This window comes from Choloepus didactylus, chromosome 13, assembly GCF_015220235.1.
Source record: "Choloepus didactylus isolate mChoDid1 chromosome 13, mChoDid1.pri, whole genome shotgun sequence".
In the NCBI taxonomy this organism is placed as follows: domain Eukaryota; kingdom Metazoa; phylum Chordata; class Mammalia; order Pilosa; family Megalonychidae; genus Choloepus; species Choloepus didactylus.
In genome coordinates this window covers 70,347,596-70,372,501 of record NC_051319.1, presented here as the reverse complement: position 1 = coordinate 70,372,501, position 24,906 = coordinate 70,347,596, and the positions used below count along the sequence as shown (strand labels likewise).

Below are 24,906 nucleotides of genomic sequence, written 5' to 3'. Positions count from 1 at the left end.
CATATTTTAAAATTTCAAGACAAACCCAGGGATATCTGTTGGTCACCGCTTGCAAAATACTAGTTCAAGGGAGTTCACAGTTTCAGCCTTAGTTTGCCATGCATTCCTTTCAATGACATCACATATTTGTGAAACTCGGTTTTCAGTGGGTGCAGTGATAAAAAGCAATTACCACCAAAAATCAATGTGAAACATGAAATCAGGCTGGCCCCGTCCAGTCTACTCTAATTCAAGGCTTGAAAAGATGTGCAGTGCCCAAGTTACATCTCACTAGTAAGTAATTGTGATTATTTAAAAATGAAATAAAATATTATTTTTTTCATTTGATTCCTATGCATTATTTTTTCAAATGGCAACTAATTTGCTAGGACACAGTGCTTGTTGAATTGTTTGGCCCTAACTAGTGAATGAACAATATAGTTAAGTATTTGTTTTGGCCCAAGAGTGCTATGAAAAAATTACTTACATACTAAAGGTGAATCTATAATGTTTGGGGGTCTCTGCACTAAGGAATTTAAAGGAGATTGCATATTTCTTTGTGGGAGATACAGACATGAAAAAGCAACCTTGTTTTAAATGAGATGATATGTAGAGAAGTACCTTGGCTTTTTTTATTCATCCTTCTGGACTAACTTAAAAGTATATGTGATAACAAAATAATTTTTTTTTTGTAAGTCAGCGTCTCTTCAACTTCCCTTCCCTAATCTCCTCCCTTACTCTCCACTCTCAATCCCAAATTCCACACTACCATTCCAGAATTAGATGTGGCTTTTTTGGACACACATTCATTTTCTCTTTTCTAGAAAATTAATATCTCACTGTATTTATTCAATTTGGAGTTCTGCCTTTTTATATATTAGTATTATGTGAGGTAGATTTTCCCAAGCCAAGTAATTTTCTTCAAAAAGCACTTCTTAATATTTTTGTAAGATCTTATTTAATTATCATAATTTAATGAACTATGTCCTTATTCTTGAACTTAAAATTTCAAAGTTTTTACTACTATAAATAATACTTTGAGAAACATCTTCCTATACAACATTTGTGCATCTTTGATTACTTCCTAAGCATAATTTGCTGGAATTGAAATTACCATTCTAAGTTTCTGATTATATATTACCAAATTGCTTTCCAGAGAGGTTTTAACAATTTTATTTTCATAAACAGAATAAAAGGACCAATTTAATTTCATCCCAGGCATACTAGGCATCCTCACAATTGTACAAATTTTTAAATATGTTAGGCAAAAATGTTCCTTTTTAAAAAGAAAAAAACATGCTAAGTAGATTTTTAATAAGATCATTATTTTAGTTTTCTCATAATAGCTTTTAATTTTGCATTGCTTATATCAGGTCACTTATCATAATTCATTTATTCAATAAATATCTTTTTTTTTCAATAAATATTTTTTACTGCAGCTAAGCGTCAGGCATTGTGTTAACTACAGTGAATACCATTATAAGCAAAACAGTTATGGTCCTAAGAACATGATCCTAAAATATTTTCTAAATTTGTGCAAGGCTGATCTAGTAGGCTAAAGTAGCCTCAAGTCAAAATATTTCCTCTGCTTAATGAAAGTGAATTTTAAGTTGTCTTAGGGAAAAAAAAAATGTTTAAAATATTATTTGTTTCATCAACTTTCCACTCCATCAAAATGTATTACTTCTGTGGAGGGAAAGGGAGTAGGAGGGAGTTGGATGTGGTTACAAAAGGGCAACATGAGACATCCTTATGATATTGGAACTGTTCAGTGTCTTGGATGTGATTGTGGATATATGGCCATACAACAGGTGATAAAAGTGCATAGAATTTAACACATGCACTCAAATGATTACAAATAAAACTGGGGAACTCTGATTAAGATGAGTGCCTTGTATCAACGTCAATATCCTGATTGTGGTATTATACCATAGTTCTGCAAACTGCTACCGTTGGGGGAAACTGGGTATAGAGGATATACAGTTTCTCTCTCTATTACTTCTTACAACTGCATGTGAATCAACAATTATTTCAGTTAAAATTCTACTACTTACATTACTTCTATAATTGTAATTACTTAATTGTAATATTACTTAATTACAATTTACAATACAATTAAAATTCTATTACTTATATTTCTTACATAATTGTAATTACTTCATTACAATTTCAATTAAAAATACATTATATTACTTCTGCCTCATATGTATTTACTGTTAGTATGTCAAAGGATTGTTCTGAAAATTATCTAAGGTAATGTTTGTAAAAGTTCTTAAAAATAAAAAAAATATTATGCAAATGAAATATGACAGTTCAGATGATATGTCCCATTGGCCAAGCAGTGATTTGGACATAAGGATTGCTCAGCAAATGCTTTAAAAATGAATATGAAAGCGTCTGTTGCGCTTTTAGGAATCTAATTGTGATACAACAAATGCACTAAGAAAAAGTCCAGATGATTGGCTATTAACAGGTTCTAAGTACCAGTTTTGGGAAATTGTATTTGAGACACAAAATTAAATAAATGAATGATTAACTAAATGAATAAGTAAAGTTACATAAGGAGCTAGCTGAGTAAATTTGTTTTTTGTGTATTGTATTTTAGATCAGTAACCTAAGAGAAGAGAGTCCTCTTCCTCAAATGAATGAACTCAGAATTCCACCCAAAGGTCCAGGGAGGAGGAGGTGGCGCAGAATGAGAGTTAAATCTAAAAGCAGGATTGCTTCAGGCCAATTGCCTTTAGTTCCGGGTGCATTCTACAAACACTGATGTCTGTCTGTTGTGGAACCTAATTTTAGGCACATAGCACAAAAGGCATCACATGGTATGTGTAAGGTATGATTTTAGCTTGCCATCATCCCCAGGACCTTCATTTTGCTCTGAGGTCCTGCCTGAAGAACAAGGGAGCAATTCTATAATTAGGACAGAGACAAAGATACCCTGGCATTTCATCACACTCCCTTCTATAATTAGGCTTCAAATATGGCATAAATCAGCATCAACTCTACATTCCAATGCTTTTCACTATTCCTCTTGAAAATTTCTAACATAAATAAAATGGACACATTAGCTAGAGGATAAAATAGCATTTTGTAATTAAACCACCTCCTGGTTTCCTAATCTTATGTAAATTTAGACAGTAAAATTACCTGAATTCTTAAAAATAGTGGGCAGGCATAGCCCGGCAGAAATGTTACAACTTGAAGATAAACTTTTTCCAAGTCTAAAAACTTATTTGGTTTTAAAATAATAGAAGCCATTCCTGCTTTTCCTTCATAATCTGAAAAAAAAAAAGTTTAGAATATAGTCAATTTGAGTCCTAGATGAATATTTATAATTCTGCTACTTATATACTGATTGCCACAAGTGGAGATTAAATCTGAATGTAGCTTTACTCCCTAGAAATAATTTAGGAACAGGGAAGTCCAGAGTCTAGCCCTAATTGTCTACACTAGAAAAATGAATTGGATATAATGGAAAATACCATAAATGAGCCATAATTTGCACTCTGCCAACACTAACATAAAATATTAAGAAAGAAAGCATTTATTTAAGGGCCAATATATTCCAACAGAAATGTCCATTTTAAACATTCATAAAAAAGCATATTTTTAAGGTAAGGGACTAGAAATTGGTATTTCCAGAACTAATTTCACAGATTACTTAATGCTTATCATGCCACCTACCAATGGATCAGAACCTCTAGTAGTTTTTCTCCAGTACCCAGTAACTTTTAGAATAAACATCTCTCTGCTCTCCTATCCACATTCTCCCACCTTCAGTGTCCTCTGCTCCTCCAAGCATTAGCTGGAGAATACTGACACTTGTAAAAAAGGTCAGAGAAAGGGAATGGCTGTTCTGTAACTCCAGACTGAATGGTCTTCTGAGCCATTTTCACCATCATGAGAAAATCTTCATATGCATATTTATAAAGATAAAAGAGGCAAAACAGATTTAAACTAATTTTTTTAAAAAGAACCCAACTCTGAAGTTTCTTGAAACAAAGACCTACCCTTAAGTACAAGTCAGTGTTATTAAACATTTAAAGTAGAACAAGTTCCTGTTTAGTGGTATGTATAAACACTTGTCATAAAGAGAAAAATAATAGACTATTGAAAAGCTGTAACTATTTTCAAATAACGAGTCACTGGCCAGAGTTTTCAAGTTCTGCTTAAAAGTACACACCAACATTAAAATTCAGTTGATAAGTTTCTCCTGCTGTGACTGTGAAGTTTGTTAGCTTGTTTAAGGGCATTACTTGCCAAGACAAAGACTGAGATATTTATTTTAATATATAAAATTAAAATGTTAATTCAGTAAGATCATTGCAAAACTTTACAGTGGAATATTGTACTCTGAAAATTCTTCCAAAACCTAAAGTATATTCATACCTGGCACAGCTACACCGTAGACATTTGTTTCCTGTATGAAATCCAATATTCCAATAACATCAGCAACCTCTGTGGTTGCAACATTTTCTCCTTTCCATCTAAATTAAAAGTAAATTTCAGTTAGTACACCTGCATTTGAAGGACTAGGAACTCTATTTTAGTTTTGGAGTCTTGCATTTGGCTTTGCTGAAGTACGCAGCAACCAAAAATCATGGCAGTTTCCAAGATGAAAGGCAATTCTAAGGACACACATTGTTGGTGATTCAACAAAATCAGCTATCTATTTTTCAGTTATACCAACTTTGTTTAGTTGGTATAAATTGCTTGCCATAAAATGTTCTTTATGTTATAAAATAAAAATTAAAAAAAATAAGTTATTTTGTAATATATTAATGCACACAATAATAAAAATACAAATATATTTTGTAATATACTTTTAAGTGCAAAATATTTCTTATCTCTAGTGGTAGGGATATAAAAAATTGAACAGAAAGCTATACTTGGGTTTCAGGATAATGTCCCCTTCTGATTTCTTTAGCTCCTTAAAAGCATAAGAATGGATATTTTATTTTAATTAGAATAATTTTACATAGCCTGCATGCTGGAAAAGTCACAGACACACTTAGTGACAGAAGTTACAGCCCCACATGAAGATTTAACCAAACATGGAACCCGACTACCATTTCAGAACAAGCCAAGATTGGAAATGGAGTTATCCAGAAAGGATTTGTGGAAAGTCCTGTTGTCTGATGGCTTTGACCACTGTGTGCTTCATGCAAAGCCAACAGAATTTTTGCAAGGTCTTTATAGACAGAGATGCTGCCAGTCTGGACTGGAGGAGACAGAGAAGGAACAAATTGAAGGAAAAATTCCTCGAAAGACAGAGCCACGGAGGTTGAGGTCTGGAGTCAAGAGGTCTCAGGCTGGGAGAGCGGAGTGGCCCACATGCATGGAAAGGGTGAGCTTGCCCCAGAGGTCGAGGAGAGCCTGGCCACCACCCTACTGTTCTGAAGGGGTTGAGTGTGTGCCTCAGAGATGGAAGAGAATCAGGTGCTGCCCCGGATGTTTGAGGAGGGTGGGGCCGAGAAGGTGGTCTCCTCAATGTGTAGATATGTTGGAGCACTCAACCCAGCATTTGGAGAGGAAAGGGCTGCCGCAGAGGCCCTTAGGAAGGGTTAGACTCTTGCTCTCTCAAGCCCCAAGGATGCAACATAGTTCTGTAAGTGGCTCTCAGACTTTGCAATCTAATGGAGTTTGCCCTGCGGGTTTTAGGAACTGTTTTGGTCCCTTAAACCCTGCTTTCCTTTCAGTTTCTCCTTATGGCAATGGGAATGTTTATCCTGTGACTGTCCCTCCTCTGTACATTGGAAGTACATAACATGTTCTAAGTTTCACAGGTCCACAGCTAGAGGGGAATTATGCCTTAGGACAGACCTTGCCTGTAACTGTTTTTGATGGGATCTTGTACTTAACTATTGTTACTGAAATGATTTAAGTTTTTGTGATATTGTGATGGGATGAATGTATTTTGTATGTGGAAAGATCATGTCATTTTGGGGTCCAGGGGGTGGAATATGCTGGTTTGAATGTATTATGTCCCCCAAAACGCCATTATCTTTGATGTAATCTTGTGTGGGCAGACATATCAGTGTTAATTAGATTGTAATTCTTTTGAGTGTTTCCATGGAGATGCGACCCACCCAACTGTGGGTGATGACTCTAACTGGATAATTTCCATGGAGGTGTGGCCCCGCCCATTCAGCATGGGCCTTGATTAGCACCATATAAGCTCGGACAGAAGGAGCGAGATTGCTACAGCCAAGATGGACATTTTGAAGAACGCATAGGAGCTGAGAGAAGAGCTGCAGATGAGAGACAGTTTGAAGACAGCTGTTGAAAGCAGACTTTTGCTCCAGAGAAGCTAAGAGAGGAAAAACGACCCAAGAGCAACTAAGAGTGACATTTTTGAGGAACTGCAGCCTAGAGAGGAATGTCCTGGAAGAAAGCCATTTTGAAAGCGGAACTCTGGAGCAGACACCAGCCATGTGCCTTCCCAGCCAACAGAGGTTTTCCAGACACCATTGGCTATCCTCCAGTGAAGGTACCCGATTGTTGATGCATTACCTTGCACACTTTATGGCCTTAAGACTGTAAATGTGTAACCAAATAAACCCCCTTTATAAAATCTGATCCATTTCTGGTATTTTGCATTCTGGCAGCATTGACAAACTAGAACAGCGACCATCTCCCACCAACCTTAGCCTACCCCAGCCCCTCCTTTTCATATTGTGTGCAGATGTTTCCATTCCCAAGCAGCCAGGAGAAGATGTTAGGTCTAATGAAAAGGCCTGACCATACTTTGACTGGAAACCCAAAACAAGCAGCCCAACTGCTTATCAGAGAGGGAAATCTCAGTGACAGAGTCCCCACCCCCTGGGGTATGTAAATGCTTAGTGCTAAAACAGCACAAGGCCTCTCTTTTCAGAAGCGAGATGGGGCATGTGAAAAGCTGCCATCCACAGCCCCTGACCTGAGCAGTTTGGCCTTCCTGGGAGACTAGCCACCATGGGATCTCTTCCCCTGCTCTTCTGGACCCCTGGTGCTGTGTAAGTAATAAAGCAGTCATTTGCTGAAAGCTTCTGTTGTGCCTACTGTGTTACCAGGATGCACCGTGTAGCAATTTGCTCCATAATGAGTTCATAACATGGTACAAAGTGAGGAGGTAGGAAGTTTTATTCATTTATTCACCTATTCATTCAGGCATTTGTTGAATGTCTACTATATGCCCCTCAAGGTTCTGTGGTCACTGACTAGTAAAGCAAAATAATTTCATAGCCCATAAATAAAGTTAGAGAATTAAAAAATGGAAATATGAGAAAAGGAAATTTCACTGTTCCATATTTTTTATCATTAGGCCAAGAATTGGACCATAATTGGCCAAATTAGGTTTTCTATTTTCACCCTACCATTTAGCAATTCACATCTGCCTACTCGTTTTATATCCTATAAATGGAATTCACTGATTTGGACCAAACTGATTCACTAAAATGCTTATAAAAATTGACATAAAAGTCTAATTTATGGCTCAATCTAGAAACAGATGGCCAATGGGTTTTTAGATAGAGGGACATTATAGAGATAAAATGGCTCTGTCTGCCTCCTAAAAGCAAAAGAGCATGTTGTCCATAATGTTTCCATAAAACTTTGCTCTGAAGTTGGCTCACAAGCAGCACATCTAATGATATTTCATACCTGAAAGTATCCCCAATACGGTCCCAAAAGTAAAAGAAATTCTCCTGATCTTGGACCAGTAAGTCTCCTGTGTTAAAGTAAGCATCTCCCTTTTTGAAAACATCAAAAAGCAATTTCTTTTCTGTATGCTTCTTATCTCCGGCATAACCAAGGAAGGGATTTTTTTCAGTCACTCGAGAAATAAGAAGTCCAGGTTCCCCTGAAAGAAGAGAGTAGGGTTTTTTTTCAGCATTCTGCTTAAGACTATTGCTACATGCACCATGCATGTACCTAAATTATATAGGACCAACACAACCGATATTACTCATCTATCTTAACTTTCCTCTGAACTTGTTTTTATTGCATTTGACACCATTTACTTTGGGTGCCTCTTCTAGCATATTTTTTCCCAACTTCCCACAAACACTTATTACTCTGGAAAGCCAACCAGAAGAGAATTGAGTGTAAAGGAAAGGTGTCTTAAATTTCTTTTAAATCCTGAGTGGATAAACCAATGGCTGTTTTTGTTTCTGGGTTGTGTAGGTAACACTGATAACAACAACAACTATATACATTACAACCACAATAATAATTTTAGTAAAATGATGATAGTAGCAATATTTATTGGGCACATTCTGTGTCAAGCACTATGAACCATTTGTAACTGTCATCTTTTTTCTTCACAGAAATCCTTTGAAATCTACATTGGAATCCCTGCTACTCAAGGAGCGCACTAGGGCCCAGAGAGGTGAAGTAAGTTGCCAAAGTCAAACAAATAGAAAGAAGTGGATCTAGAGCTCAAATTCAAGTCTATGACTTTTCAGCAAGGCTTCTTTACGATATTATCTCTGATCCAATTAATATGTTGTTAAAAGTTTGAGAACATAGTTTATTCCTCTGGGATATTATTCTGGAAATCCCTGACTTTGAAAGGATCTCTTATCCCATGAAGCATTAGTTTTACCTCTATTTAGACATATTTTATGAAACAACTTTCCATTCAAATGTATCCAAATGAATCAAGATTTTGCCCAGCAACCTGGAAAGAAAAGCTGCTTCTGCTGGAAGGTAAGAAGATAAAGGGGAACAGAAGGTCAATGTTTATTTGCTTGGCTTGCTATAAAGAGACACATTCATGTAGTGAGTTAAGATGGGGTTAAATTCCAGTAAACTGTATAGTGATTTATGTCCTTTTACCACTACTTAGTTCCCACTGCTCCTACCCCTTCCAGGCATTCTGGCTTCCAAGGGCACACACATCACTGGCCAACACAAGCCTGTTTTACTTCAGCAGAGACCTCTACATCAGCATCCTCTGACGTCATTGTCATCACCATCACCATCAGTATCATAATAGGCATCACCACTCTTGCTACACATACTGAGCACTTCCTAGGACACAGGCACTATTTTAAATGTGTTACGTGTACATCCCATCTAATCCCACTAACAACCTGTAAGGTAGGCATTGATAGTGTATTCATTTCACAGGTGAAGAAAATGAGGAAGAAAAACTAACTTTGTTTAATTCTATACGGCTACCACATGACAGAGTTGGAGTTTTACCAGGTCCACCTGATTCCAAAGCCTCACCTCCATGGTATATTGTCAGTTTACATTGTAATATTCCAGAATTTTCCAAGTCTTTTATAGCTCCTTTAAAATTTGTGTTCTTTGTTTTTCTCTTTCAGGAGACAATTTCTTCCCTGAAAAGTTATTGCAAATGCCTCAATAGGTCACAGTGTTTATCTTTCTCATCTAGACATCATTTACATTGTGAAGACACAATGGTGTAATGGAAAAAAGATGAACAGTTCATAATGAGAATTCCAAAAACAAAGTAATATTTGGGATCTACCAGCTCTTTAAGAAACCCTGAGGTTGCATAAGCACAGTTCTGGAAATCAACTTTCCAATATCAGATACTGTCGTAATTATAACAAATAAAATAGGAGATTGTGTTTTAAAAAGTTCTTTGTAATCTCTTCAGAAATTGGTTTTCACTTGAATCAGGACACTATATTTTATAAAGGCCCTTGGGCTTGAAATTCAGACAATTGGGATATTTATTTTTAATAAATAAGGGCTACGTATATTTTTAATATAATATGTATTAAAATTTCTCTACCTACCAAGAATCAAAACAGTCTTGAAACATTTATCTCCACATGTGAAGTAAAAGATTTAGTAAATAATCTCTGAAATGTAGTTTAAACATATTCAGAGGTAGAGAAAAGTAATTTTGGTTGATTTACTTATACAGACTAGATCACTAAAAAATTCTAAGTGCACTTCTCTACATCTTACTTTCTAATTTGATATATTCATCAGCAGTTAATTGGAGCACTTGTATTCATTAAAATTTGTAACCTAAAATTATAAGAAAGTCAACCTTGGGGTGGGAGAGGGGAGTGAGAGGAAGAAGAGAAGGGAAAGAAGGTATCAAGCTGCATGTAGGGCTCTGCATACATAATTTCATTTAGTTGTCAACAATAAACCTCATGAAAAAAAAAAATTGCCATCTCTGCTTTACATATGAAGACACGACTCAGAGAGATTGAGTATCCTGCCCAAAGTTGCACAGCTTACAAGTGTCAGAGCCTAGATTTAAACCCAAGCATGCCTGACTTTCTACTAAACCTAGAATGATAAATTTTCATTAATTTTTATATTATGTTTTTTGATACAGGAAATTAGACATATGCAACTAATATAAAACTATCAGTGGATTAAGAAAAATATGAGCAAATAGTAATCCCTTTCAAATTTAATGTACTATCTGAGTGAACCATTTGTGCCTCTTAGCATCTAATAATTAAACAATTTCAAGTGCACTGAAATTCCAAATATATAAAAGTACATATTAGAAATAATCATTCTTTTTTTCTACATTTGGTAGTAATTAAGTAGAAATTCAGAAACTTTACTTGAGGGGACATCTTCAAATACAAGAATCTTACCTTTTTTCACACTACTGCACCAGCCCTGCTCATTTCTAACAGGTTCATCTTTCTGAATATCATACTTTATCAAGTCAAAAGAGTAAAGAAGCTGTAAAAACACAATCAAACAAACCAAAACAGGTATTTGGTTATTTGTTTTTTACTGGTAGTAGATTTTGTGCTCTGTCAATTGAAGTAATTAGAATGTGGATTTATTAAAACAATTATATTTACTAATGAAAACGTAAATACATATTTGAAAATCAAAACTGAAGGTATTGATAAACAGCACTTACTACAGGCATTTACTTTCATATCACTCATGCTTGCACTTTACCCTGGCAAAATACTAATAATTTTATTTATGAATGAGTGACATGAAAGTACAGAAGCAATGCATGCATTCACATACATACTCTATTAACTATAAGTAGGAGGACCACTTTCATGCCGTCTCTTTTTAGCAGTCATTCAAAACATCCCCTGAAATGGAGAGCTTTAATAGAAATAAAAGGTAATCCATGTGGGTGCAAGGACTTTGTTGTCTATGCTTTCTTCATAATCCCTGGAAAATTGACAAGATACCTAAAATGTACTTGTTACCACGACACCTACTTTGCCCTTTATCCCTGGGTCATTCACCTTAATGCCTCTAAACCAACACTTAGTACTTCTGTACACTGTTGTGTACAGAACAATTTGTATAAGGCAAATTTGTTGGAACACCCACATCCCATTGGAAACCAAGGTAAATTGCACCTCTCCCTCATCTGCCAACAATCCCAACATCCCTGCCCTTGTAATGCCCATACTGTGTTATTCAGATTCACAGATTCACTAAATTCTGCCCTTGGATGAAAACTGAAGATTGGTTTGATCCAACCTTCTCATTTTATATATAAGAAAACTGAGGCTTTACTGACCAACTAAATAAGCAATCATTTTAACCTCAATTAGAAACTAGTAAACTAACAGGAAAGAATTAAATGGAGTGGAGAAAATGTCAAGGAAGGAAAAATAGAATAAAGAAAGCAGGGAAAATAGAAAGAGACAGACAGAGAGAGGAAAATTAAGAAAAAAAGAACAAGTGGGAAAAGAGTAATATGATTAATAAGATAAATATAAACATTATTTATTATCAAAGATCAAACATTATCATCTCTCTCTGGTTTTAATCTCCATATAATGAGGATGTAACTAGCATCACCATTCATCATTTGAATTAAAATATGAAGAACTGCAATTAATATTAAGTAATTACTGTATCAAGGCACTGTGCTAAGAGCTTAAGAACAGTATTTAATTTAATTGTCAAAACTACACTATCAGATTGGATTTAATATTACCCTATTTTAAGATGAGGACAATGAAGAGATAGCAAGGCAAAATATATTGTTATTCTGGACAAATATATTGTTATTCTCTGGACATAAAGACTCTTTATTAAAATGCAAGCTTGCATCATGTTGGTCTTCGTTTGTATTTGGGATAATGGGACATTGGACACTTTCCTAATAGCTTAGAGAGATTCCAAAGATCCAGAACTGCATCTCTCATTGTGGCCAAGCAAAAACAGGGCCCTGTTCGTTATCCATTCTTTTCTCTCCTGTTTTAACCTGCTTTATTTTTTTAAAAACTTAGCCCAGCCATTGGTGATATTGACTCTAATGTTGTTTCTTTTAGATTAGTCTGGCAACCATGTGTGTGGGCCATGTCAGTGTGCCTGTTACCAGATAAAGTAGACTTGATGGTCAGAAATTGGATAAATTTATAAACCAAATGCAATTTAACTGTACCAGAGAATCTTCTAGAAGTAGGCTGGATCAAAGCATTATTGCTTAGCTAGAGGAATTTCTAGTATTCTTCCTGCCTTCAAGAGATCCCTACAAGGTTACAAAAACAGTTGCTATATAATAATGCAATTAAATAAAGACAAATGCCACAGTTTAAAGTGCCTTTAAATACATGTGTATATTTGTATGTGTATGCAATGCATACATATAATTAAATGTGTATATATCCAGAGCCATAATATTGCACAACTGCAGGGGGTGCTAGTCCTAATAGTCTGGATCTCCCCAGAACTGTACAATACACTCCTATGTAGCTGTACACACTGGTGTGGGAGTCTCACACATACCTATTTGCCTTTGTATATTCAGATTTGGAAATTCAGAAGTCAGAAAGGGAACACAGAAGTCATATACTTGGTTACTACATGAAGAGACTTGGGAGCCACAGAAGGGAAGTGGCTTTTCAAAGCCACAAAGCCAACAGCATTAAAACTGGGACTAGAGTCCCTTCTATGGTGATCCCAATGCAGGATTTTTCCCTCAACATTATATCACATTGCCTGAACCTCCATAGTAGTGGCTCATTTATCAGGTGCATTAGGTAAAGGCTGGTATCTGTTGTCTTAAACACAATGCCCTAAATAGATCTTTTCTTGGTAAGGTAACAGTTGGAAAATTAAAGAACATTTATTCTTAGAATGCACTGTTATGCAAGAGCATAGCCCTGTGTGGTTATACGAGTTAATTATATATATAATTCTCATTGTTAAAAAAATGAAGCAAAAAAGAAAAAATTAGAAGAAAATGTAACATCTCCCCAAATCTCAGCTGAAAATAAACTATCCATCATTAACACAGTGCAATATATGCTCAACACAGCTAAAGTTATACCAGTAAAGCTAAATGGAATCTGCTTAATCTTCCCCTCAAAAGCTTTTGCCACCTCACTACCACCATCTTTGGCCTCTTGGACACCTTATTTCTCATGTAACCACCTCAGGACCTTGGCACTGGCTACTCTTTTCAACTTGAACACTAGATACCCTCATAAATCACTCCCTTTTTTCCCTTAGATCTTTCCTTGAATGTCACTTTCTCAGTGTGGCCTTTCCTGACCACCCTATCCAACATTTGTAAACCCCCATCCCAACATACAGAGACATTATCTCCTTTTATTGTCCTCTTTAGCACTTATATATAGAATATATTTTGCTTATTCATCTTGTTTATTTTCTTTCCCCTAGCAGAATATAACCTGCATGGGGCAGAAATTTATGTCTATTTGTTCACTGTGTTTACAGTGCTAGGCATATCAAAAAGTCCTCATAAATATATATAAAAGAACGAATTTGATGAACACATTATAAACGTGTTTAAATCTGAAGACAGAGAGAAAGATGTCAAAGCGATTAGTACAATAATTTGTACAAAATGGGATCACACCATTTTAATAAATACATTCAGCTTTAAAATTTCCTTGAATTTAACCAAAGAAAATGGAACTGAAATTAGAGTGATTCTTTAGCAAAAGAGGTATCAGTCCCTGTTTTAGTTTCCTGGCTGCTAAAACAAATATCATAACAATGGGTTGGCTTTGATAGGAATGTATGGGCTCTGGTTTCAGGGGCTAGAAGGTTTGCTTCTTCCCAGGGTCAGTATCTTCTGACTAACTGGCAATCTTTGGTGTCCCTTGGCTTTTCTGTCACATGACAATGCATATGGCAGCATCTTCTTCTTTCTCTTTTGGGTTCTGTTGAGTTTTAGCTTTTGGCTGCTTCCCGTGGCTTTTCCCATTTCTGATTTCCTTTGCTTCTAAGGAGTTTAGCCATATTGGGTAAAGGCCCACACTCATTCAGTATGAGCACACCTTAACTGATATCTTCAAAGGTCCTATTTATGAATGGCTTCACCTTACAGGATCAGAGATTGGGACCTGAACATACCTTTTGTGGGGACTTGATTCAATCACTAAAAGTCCCTAACAGATGCTTACTTTTAGGATAATAAAAAAAAAAACTTATGAAAACGTAAAAAAAAAAAAAAAAGACCAAGCCTTTTTATTAATTACATGCTTTATCTTTACATATATTCTATTAATTTACCACTAAAAGATGAGAGAATTAGCAGTTCTACTTCCTCCTCTTCCCACACTAACCCCCATTTTTGTTTGTGTTGTCTTTATGTTGTCAGGTTTTACATTTCCATTCTATCTCTAATCATAATTCAGGGCTTTTGATCTTACTTTCAGCTTCCCTGCTGCTGAACCAAATATCTTGGAATGGGTTGGCCTAAACAACAGGAATTTATTGGCTCATGATTTTTGAGACTAGGAGAAGTCCAAAATCGAGTTGTCAGCGAGGTGACTCTTCCTGAATACCGTGGCTTCCTGGGCTGGCTGCCAGTGAACCTTGGCCTTGGCTTTTCTGTCATATGGCAATGCACATGGTGGGCTCTCCTTGCTTCTCTTTCCAACTGACTTTCACTCTGCCTATAAAGGACTCCACTCATCCAGAGTAAAGCCCAACCTGATTCAGGAGGGCCACACCTTAACTGAAGTAACAGCAATGTCTTGAAGAGATCTTATTTACAAGGGATCCACACCCACCAGAAAGAGGACCAACACCAAGAACAGGTTCAAACTGGGGTACATAAATCAACCTACCACAATCTTCTATATTTAAATGGAGTAACTTCTATCAAATCTTTCAACATGATTCCTTAATTTCTAAATTCTTTTTCATCTTTAGGTTGACCAGAATTTGTCATTTAGTGAATTTCATAAAGAAGTATCACATCTCTGTAAATACAGGGGCCTTATATTTTCTGATTTCTTAAAATTTTGAGAACATCTTTTCATTGCTTTTATACTTCAAGAGCAAATTAGTTAGGATTAAAAATTCTTAAGACATTACTCTCTTTTTTTTTTTCTGGCATTAAGTCCTTTGGTTTTGTTTTGAGAGATGCCTGAGAAGAGTTTGTTTCCCATCTTTACCCTACACTTCATTCATTCCTTGTTTTTTCTGCTTCAGTATCTCCTTAGAATTCTTTAATTTTTATTCAGTAATTTCCAAGGATATATTTCTCTGTTCATTTTCTATCATATTTCCCTCCAGAATGCCATGTGCACTTTTAATCTGAACATTCAAGTCTTCATTTTAAGAAAGTTTCCTTCTTTTAGGTTTGGAACTTTTTTTCCTCCTTGATCTGTTCTTTTCTGCAGAAACACCAGTTAAGCAAATGTCAAATCATTGTCTATGTTTTCAGTATCTATCTTTTTTCTTTATTTTTGACATTATTATTTGCCTTTGCTTTTTGTTGTGTTCATATGATTCCTTAAGCCCATCCATCTTGTTGCTTCGTTATGCCTACAGTCCAGTTTAGTTTTCAGTTCTTTATTGTGGTGTACACCTATGTAATATTTTCATTTTTTTTCTATTTTTTCTTTACTTGGCGTGCCTAATTTTCAACTCCTTTTGTTGATTTATATCATCTTCCTTGAATTTTCCTCTTTTTTGAGGTCTTATTTTAAAAGAGAGTATTACTGCAATGTCTTAAGACTATAGGAAATTATTTTCCTAAACATTTGTGGGGCATTTTACAACATTTCAGCTGCCTTTATTCAGATTCACTTTCTCTCTTTTTTCAAGTTGTATTTCCTCTTTGTATTTCATGTTGATTCCTACCTAATTGCTATCTCCAGATGAAAAATACTGTACAAAAGGAGAAGGCAGTCTATAACTTTTACTAGGGTTTGTCTCCCAAATACAATGTGACCACATTTTTTATATTGTTTCCCTTGGGAGCACATATGGGGCACCTTTGGGTCCCAGGAACTCTGTTTTGCTGTCGTATCTCCTCCTTCACTTACAACAGTCTCTCTCTGTTTGAAGGCTGATTCCCCTCTGGGATAGTAAGTAGAAGCCTCCATTAAGTGTAAATTTTTGAGAGAAGGATTTTTCAAATCTCCCTACCTACTTATGAAATCAGTTGTTCTCCAATTTTTTCTGGTTATCTGCTGCTATGTTACAAAACAACACGTAATGAAATGAAAAATTCAGGCTAGAATCCATATGGTATTAGGAATGATTATCTTTCATTACCAAACTGGAAAAAAAAACTAGAGTTGAAAAATCAGAAGTTACTCAACTAAACTGGCGATAATCATAACTTCCTTGCATTACCGACATTTGTATAGTCTGATAAGGAACCTAACACATTATAAAATCATAATGGATGTCAAGCCAGTAATATAAAATACAAACCTTCCTTATTGCACTCTTTGTTGGATGATTACTTTGGAATGACTCAGCTTCACTAAAGGAGACTTAATATGAATACCAAATCTGTACTGGAGCCAGTGCAATGAATTGAGAAAATTTACTGCAAAGAATGTAAAACTCAAAAATATCATCACTTCCATTCCCAAAATACTTCAGAACATAATGTTCAGAATGTACATGCATTTCCGAGATGTCATCTGGACCCTCAAAATCCAAAAAGAATGCATTATAAAAATAGTTTGCACCTTCTTTAGATTCTTAACATCAGAGCAGTTTACACCAGCTTTGAATAAGTAGCCTGACTAAAAGGTGAGCAGCTGCAGCATGAAAACTACATATGTATGTCAACAACTTTCAGATATGAAAAAAATCACTACAGATTCAAAATCTAAATATTCCCTCTTCCATTGCTTCAAGGTGTTCTTTGATATATGGCAATTTATTACACAGAAATCTAATACTATAAAACTAAGCAAGTTGGAATGCAAGTAATTCAGATGCACTAAGATTTGCATTATGGACTTCTTAAAGCTGTTTTCAAAGACAAAGGGAAATTGTTATATCTGCTTGGTAGGGCTCTCTGGAAACCTCCACAGCAATATCATGTGACAATTCCACTCTTAGGGTAGATGTGAAGTCACTGAGAAAACACAGCTGAGGGGGAGTCAGGTCACTGACCAACGAAGACTTACTTCATAGTATATCTATGACTGGCACCTACATGTCAACTTCTGTTTTTGCACTCTTATGTCAGGCTTGGGAATCATAAAGTAAGTCAGGAAGTTTTATCTCCTTTTTTATTTTCTGGAATAGTTTGTAAGACTGGAATTATTTGCTCTTTGAATATGTGGTAAACTTATCAGAGAAGCCATTTGTGACTGAGGGAAGATATTTTACTATTGATTCCTTTTATTTAGGGTGATGAATTAATTCTTGAATCAGATGCAATAATCTTTAGTGTGAAAAGATAATTTTTGAGTCAGTTTTGATAAGTTGTATTTTGCTAGGAATTTGCCTAATTTGTCTAAATTTTCAAATTTATTGATATGAAATCATTGAACATATTTTCTTATGATTAACGTCTAAAACTTCTGGAATGTCCCCATTTCCATTTCTGATATTGATTATTTGTGAGTTCTCTCTACATATCAATTAATTAATAACAATTTTTTTACTTCTAAAAATTATGTTTTTATCTCTTGACGCTCTACTTCTTTTCTATTTCATTTATTTGTATGCTTTAATATTTCCTTCCTTTTAATTTTTAAAGTCTCTTTTAGTTGCTTTTTAACTTAACTTATAGACATGGAGGCTTAGCTCACTAATTTTCAGCTGTTCTTAGATGAGTCCATGAGTTTTGAAATGTAGCATTTTCAAAATATTCCTAAAATATTTCAAAATATTTTCTAATTTCTATTATGATGTTTTTTCACAATGGAAATTTAGAAATATTTAATTTACAAATACATAGGAAACTATCTAGCTGTATTTTTCTTACTTATTTCTACTTAATTAAACTATTTTCAGAGAACATAGTTCATATATATTCAATCCTTTGAAATTTTTTAGATTCTCTCTGTGGCGCAGTATATTTTTGCAGATGTTTCATATGTGCTGGAGAAGAATGTGTATTCTGCAGTTATTAGATGCAGTGGCATAATATATCTATTATGCCACGTAGTTTATTTAGTGTATTATTCAAATATCTTTATCATTAATTGTGTTTTTGAGTTTGTTGTTTTTTACTTATTCTATCAAAGACTGAAAGAGCTATCATAAAAGACCCTACTTATGATTATGGATTTATTTCCCATTGAGATGTTATTAATTTTGCTTTATAAATTTGAGATTATTTTCTTTATTTCACCTTTATTCTTCAAAAATGTTCTTGTTGACTGTAAATTCTAGATTCACAGTTATTTTCTCCATCCCAGCTGAAGATAGCTATCCACTGCCTCTTGTCTTCCATGGTTGCTATTGAGAAATTAGCTGTCAGTTTTTTACTCCTATGAAGATAATTTCTTCAGCTGTTTTTAAGATTTTAGTATATCTTGATATAGTTTTAAAAAAATTTATTAGAGACAGATATAATTTTTGAGTGGTATAAAAGACAAAATAGAACTAGTAGTTTAAAAATACTCAAAGTAAATTGAAAGAGTCAAGTTAATACATGGCAGGGCCTATCTTTCTGTTTATGCATTATGAAGTTAAATATGAAAATGGAGCAAAAGAATTAGATATTATTAAACCCTCCTATGTTTGAGTTGGAGATTGTTGAGGTTTTCACAACCTAAAGCACCACAGTTCACTTAGAGGCAACAACTTTGTTTATAGAAGTTCTCAACTTAACAAAAAAATTAATAATATTTACCCTAATTAATAAGCACAAAATCTAGAAGAGAGTTAGCAAACCTTAAGGTATTTCTTCTCTATAGAAAATATTGTGCTTACCTTGTGAAAGAAATTTGTTCTCCCAACTGATCCAACTTTCCCAGTATAGTTCAAGAAAGAAATGTTTCCTTCAGTAGCTCCATAAAGTTCACACATCTTAATATTTCCAAATCTGTCTAAAAACTCTTTCCATACATCACTCCGTACACCATTTCCAACTGCCAGACGTACCTGATGATCCTTTTCTCCTTCTCTCTGTTAAAAGAAGGGGTTTGATTTATAATTTATTAAGTCCAGGTTCCAAATATTTCTTTGTTATTGTTACTTAAGCGGCAAATGATAGAATAAGCTGCATACATACAATAATGGAAGGAAAGTTAAAAAAAAAAATCAAGTAAGTCTGTTGCGTAATTTTGTCCAATAGTTAACACAAGCAAGCCTAGCCCAGGGTAGTATAGCTTTTATTTCCCCACATCTGGAAAAAGCTCTTCCTAAATTTCAGATTACTAAAGGCTTTTTGGGGTAAACATCTGGTAAGGAAGACAGCATATTTTAAGAAGAAAATCTTATTCTAAAAAATTTATAAAACACCTTGAGATTGTACTCCCAGCTCTATCATTTGTTATCTATATAAATTTGAAGTTGATGTTGAACCCTACTCTGATTCTCAATTCATTCATCTTCAAAAGAAGATAATAATACCTATCTCATTTATATTCTGCAATATACAGTTAATGCCAAATGCCCAGTAAAGTCCTTGCTTCTTCAAAGAAGGAGAAAAGTTGCTATTTTAAGATAGAAGTAGTCAGACAAAATGAATGCTGTAATCTCTAAGGTAATAAAAGTATTTAAGGAAACATATTTAAAGAAATAAAAACATATTTAAAAAATATATATCTAAAGAGCTAATCAGTGGAAAACAATAAAAATAAAAATATGGTTATCCAAAATGAGACTGGAAAGAGGGGGAAGGAAAAAAACAAAAAAAACAGAAAATAAAGAACAAAGTAGAAGATATAAACCCAAAGATATTAGTAAATACATTAAATGTAAATGGAATAAATACTCCATGTAAAAGAGTAAGACTGCCAGAATGCATACAAATATAAAAGACCCAACTACATACTGCTCACAAGAAACATACCTTTCATTTTAGCCTGCATAAAAGTAGACAGTAGTGGGGTGGAAGAGATATGCTATGCAATCAATGTCCAAAATAAAGCTTATATAACTTTACTAATATCAGACAAAGTAGACTTTCAGTCAAAAAAAATTACAGGAGATAAAGAGGGTCATTCAATAATAATAAGGGGATCCATTCAACAGGAAGATATAGCAACCCTAAACTTCTATTTACCTAATAACATATAGTCAATATGTATAAAGCTAAATTAACAGAGTTAAAAGGAGAAACAGACAAATCTCTGTTCAACTTATCTCTCTTTGTACTGCTAGAACAAGCAAAGAAAGAATTATAGGAATGTAGATGTTTAAACAAGATAATTAACCAACTTAACCCAAATTATATATACAGAACATTATAATCATCACTGAAGAACACATATTCTTTTCAAGTGCCAGTGAAACATTTCCCAAAATTATAATATGTTGGATTCTATAGCAAGTCTTAAGCAACTTCAAAGCACTGGACTTACTCAGATTATGTTCTTAGACCATAAAAAAAATTAAATTAGAAATAAATAACCAAAAAAGAACTAGATAATCCTTAAATATTTGAATAATAATGGACACAATTCTAAACAAATAATGGGTAAATGAAAAAAACTACAATGGAAATTAGAAAATAGTTTGAAGTGAATGATGGACAAAAATCTGTTGGGAGACAATTCTCCTTGACATTTCTATATATGTCAGACTATCATTTCCAGGATGTTTGTATGTCAAATTGCTTTGGAAGCTAAAGATAGCTTCTGGGTCACAGAACAGATTTATTTATGTTACATGATAGTAAAGTCTCTCTCCTCTTCCTGGAGGAGACTTGTTAATAAAGATAATGCCTTGCTTGGCATTAAAGGGAGCACAAGTTTGCCAGCAGCCACTTAAATGACTGCAAGTTTCCTAAGGACATGTGGTACGGACCTATGTGCGCAGCACCCACCTGGACTTGTCTCTGCATTGTACTCCTGGGACTTGGGGGAAAGGAAACTGCTGTGGGCATGAGATGTGAACATGAAAACTATGATGCCTTCTGTGCTGTGGAGTAATAAACTATATACATTCATCTGGGCTCATGTTTCCCTACCGACTGGAAGTGTAGTGAACCAACAAAGTGGCTTTGCTGCTGCTCTGGGATTGACTGCCTGCTTGATAAAATCTCAAACAGCTATCTTGCAGAAAGAATATCCAAAAGTCCAACAACTATATGAAAATTATGCTCAACATCATTATTCATCAGAGAAATGCAAATTAAAACTCCATAAGCTATCACTAAACATCTACAAAAATAGCTTAAAAAGTAATAGATGGACAAAGCCAAGTATGGGCAAGAATGTGGAGCATCTGGGACTCTCACGGACTGTGGGTAGGAATATAAAATGGTAGAACTACTTTGGAAATAATGTTTGGCAGTATCAACTCTAAAGCTGAAGGTATGCATATAATATGATCTAGCAATTCCACTCTTAATTGTATATTAAGAAAAATATGTGCAAACATTCATCAAAGGACATATATAAGAATGTGCATAGCATCATTAATCACATTAGTCTCAAATGGAAACAATCCAAATCCATCAGCAGTAAAAGAAATTTTTTAAAGAATTGTGGTATAATCATACAATGGAATAATCCTGTATTAGCTTCCTAATTGTTGCCATAACAAATTAACAAAAACTTAGGGGCTTAAAACAATGCAAATTTATTATCTCACAGTTCATGTGGGTCAGAAGTCCAAGCTAACACAGCTGGTTTCTGTGTTCTGGGCTTCACAAAGCTGAAATCAAGGTGTAGACTGGCTGGCTCTTACTGAGCCTGCGTGAAAGAACCTGCTTCCAAGCTCATTCAGGTTGTTGGCAGAATGTAATTTCCTGAGGCTGTAGGATCAAAGCTCCCTTTTCTTTGATGGCTGCCCTCAGCTCCCAGAAGCTCATCTCCCATCCTTGCATGTGGGACACTGTATCTCAGGCCTAGAAATAGCACATTGAGTTCCTCTTACATTTCAAATTTCTCCGATTTTCCCTTCTGCTGTATCTCTCTGGCTTGTAGTCAAATAAAGTTCTCTGCTTTAAGGGATCATGAAATCAGATTGGGCCCATCACAGTAGTCCAGGATACTCTCTCCACTGAACACATAGTCACATGTTCCAGAGATTAGGAAGTGGATATCTTTGGGGACCACTTTTCTGCCCTACTGTGACACTTACAGCTATGGAGAACAATGAACTGCTGTTACACACAAAATCAAAAATGAATCTCACATAGTGTTGAGTGAAAAAAGCAGGGCTAATAAAATGCATATATATGATTCAATTTATTTGTAGTTTTTAAGAAGCAGACAAAACTAATCTAAGCAATAGAAATCGGGATATTGTTCACATTTGGGGAGAAAACAATTGGCAGAGGCACATGGGGAAGGCTTTTGGGGTGCTGGTAATATTCTATACCTTAGTGTGTTTAATTTGTAAAAAATTTATTCATACACAGATGTGATTGATTTGTTAAAAAATCATTGATATATAAGAATTAAGATTTATGCAGTTTACTATATATATGATACACTTTGAAAACAATTGATAGAAAAATTTTGAGCCAAAATGATTTCTATTCTACAATTCCATACCTAGTCAAATTACTTCTTTTAATATGTAAAACCATCAATTCTAAAACACAAATTCTATACACAATTAAGAAAGAAGAACATTACCTATTGAACTACGTCATACCTTTCAGTGTAGACTCATCATGTACTCAGAAATGATAAAATGTGAAGAAAAAAAGGCCTGTTTTACTATTAATGAGATATGGTATCAAATTAGAACATTTGCATCATGATGGAAGTAATCCACCAAAACAAGAGATTCTACTACTTAAAGAGGAAAGATGGTAACAAGAAATCAGGAGAGTCAACATAGGAAAAAGGCAAAGAGAATTTTCAGAAAAGGAAGTTCCATGATAGGACTTCTAGCCTAGAATGGTGTAAGCCTTCATTAGAAAGCTCCAGGGGGATGTCTTCAGGAAAAAATAAATAAAATTAATTAAAATTGAAGTGCTATTAAATCACACTGAGAAATTTCAGCTATGACAGAGTTTGAAATGAATTAGTGTAACATATAGAAAGCAAAATTAAAAAAGAAAACTAGATAATTATTTACAAGAAATAAAAAATTGAATAAAAAATTAAATCATAAACACATAATGTGGCTTACTTATGAAAAACTTTATATATTAGAATGTCTTTATAATAATTGAAAAACATAGCATATGAAAAACTATCATAATTATATTGGGATCATAAGAGAGACAAAACATGTATGTGTGCATATGTGAGTAGAAAACCAGATAGATGATAGTTAAAACTGAAAGATCAGAAATGGTAGCACATATGTTTTATGGAGAAATATGGAGATAAATAATAAAACCATCTTAAAAGAATTAAAGGTCTTTACCTTTAGAGATCGAGTATTGTTAGCAGGGAGGTATTGTTTCTTAGGTAATATTATTTGATTTTCTTATAAAGTATGTACAAAGTACTACTTTGATAAAATAAAAATTAAATTAAAAAATAAAATGAGATAATCAAGGTCATGGATATATCAGAAATAGCATTCTGAACTGCTGATTTCCTTAGACCCACATCAATGGAGTTTAAGATAAACATTCTGCAGATCGAGTAAAGAAATCATTCAGATCAAGCAACTCTGTCTGAGACAGAGGAGTTTTCTATCATTAAATATCACCCTGAGCAGATCTCTCCTGGTTCCCACCTCCCATGCACAGGTCAGATATTGCCTATCTGACATGGTAATAGCTCTTGGGTTTTCCACTTCTATTTTCCTGTATAAAACCATTAACAAATCTTGGGATTTATTCTGCTTTGAACAGAGAAGATCTTTTATATGGTGCAACTCTTGGATGCTATTCAGATCAGAGATACGTTTTAGCAAGTATCATTATTTATAAAATGTACTGGCAAACTCAGGAAACACCATGGAGGTGATTTATAAGCCAAATTGCAGAGTCTGTAACCTGTATGGGCTAAACCTCTACAAGCTCATTAAATAAAAACAAGTAGTCATCCAAAACAATGTAATTGAAATAATCAAATTATCAAAATTAGGATCAAGATTTTTGTCCAGAAGTATCTAATTCTTTTATCTAACTCCCAAAATAAATTTATTCTATCTTCCTCTCCTTTAAAGGAAAATCCAGAAGAGGAGTAGGAAGAAAGATCAATAAAGACACTTTATTTAATATTGTTGGGAGAGAAATGCAAATTTCTTCTGATGTTGAAATGCACACACATCATAGAAAATTTCAAGAGTACAGAAAAGCAAAAAAAGGAAATAAAAATTATCTATAATCCTATATATAATATTATTGGTTTATATATACTGATGTGTATACATTAAAAGTTGCAATATGTATATGGCTATATGTTCTATTTTATTAACACAATGTTATATTCTGACTATTGTTCTAAGCTATTAGATATCCTTCAAAACAATGATTTTCCATGTATACATGATTATAATATTAATTATACCACAATTTATTTCCTCAGTTGTCTATTTTTAAATGTTCACCATTATAAATAATAGAGTGAATATCTTGTCTATAAATCTTTGCATCTCGTTAGAATGGATTCCTGGAAGAGGTCAATAGTTGTAAGTATGTTAATACTTTGTTACCAAATTATTTCTAATAAAGACATTCCTATTTAC

The 24,906-nt window shown here is 34.3% G+C and overlaps 1 protein-coding gene and 1 long non-coding RNA gene across 2 annotated transcripts in view; one reads left to right on the top strand and one right to left on the bottom strand.

The window, feature by feature from the left end:
- SLC27A6 (solute carrier family 27 member 6) overlaps window positions 1-24,906 on the bottom strand; it is a 62,690-nt gene that overhangs the window by 1,053 nt on the left and 36,731 nt on the right. The window contains exons 5-9 of the mRNA XM_037801930.1: window positions 19,069-19,263; window positions 10,563-10,653; window positions 7,624-7,822; window positions 4,372-4,469; window positions 3,130-3,260 (exon numbers count right to left, since the gene is read on the bottom strand). Of these exons, the coding sequence (XP_037657858.1) occupies window positions 3,130-3,260; window positions 4,372-4,469; window positions 7,624-7,822; window positions 10,563-10,653; window positions 19,069-19,263 (714 nt within the window). The remainder of the gene's footprint in view (window positions 1-3,129; window positions 3,261-4,371; window positions 4,470-7,623; window positions 7,823-10,562; window positions 10,654-19,068; window positions 19,264-24,906) is intronic.
- LOC119508302 lies at window positions 218-9,552 on the top strand. The gene is made up of 5 exons (XR_005211447.1): window positions 218-273; window positions 6,857-6,977; window positions 8,289-8,355; window positions 9,094-9,202; window positions 9,294-9,552. It is a non-coding gene; the product is annotated as an uncharacterized LOC119508302 (long non-coding RNA).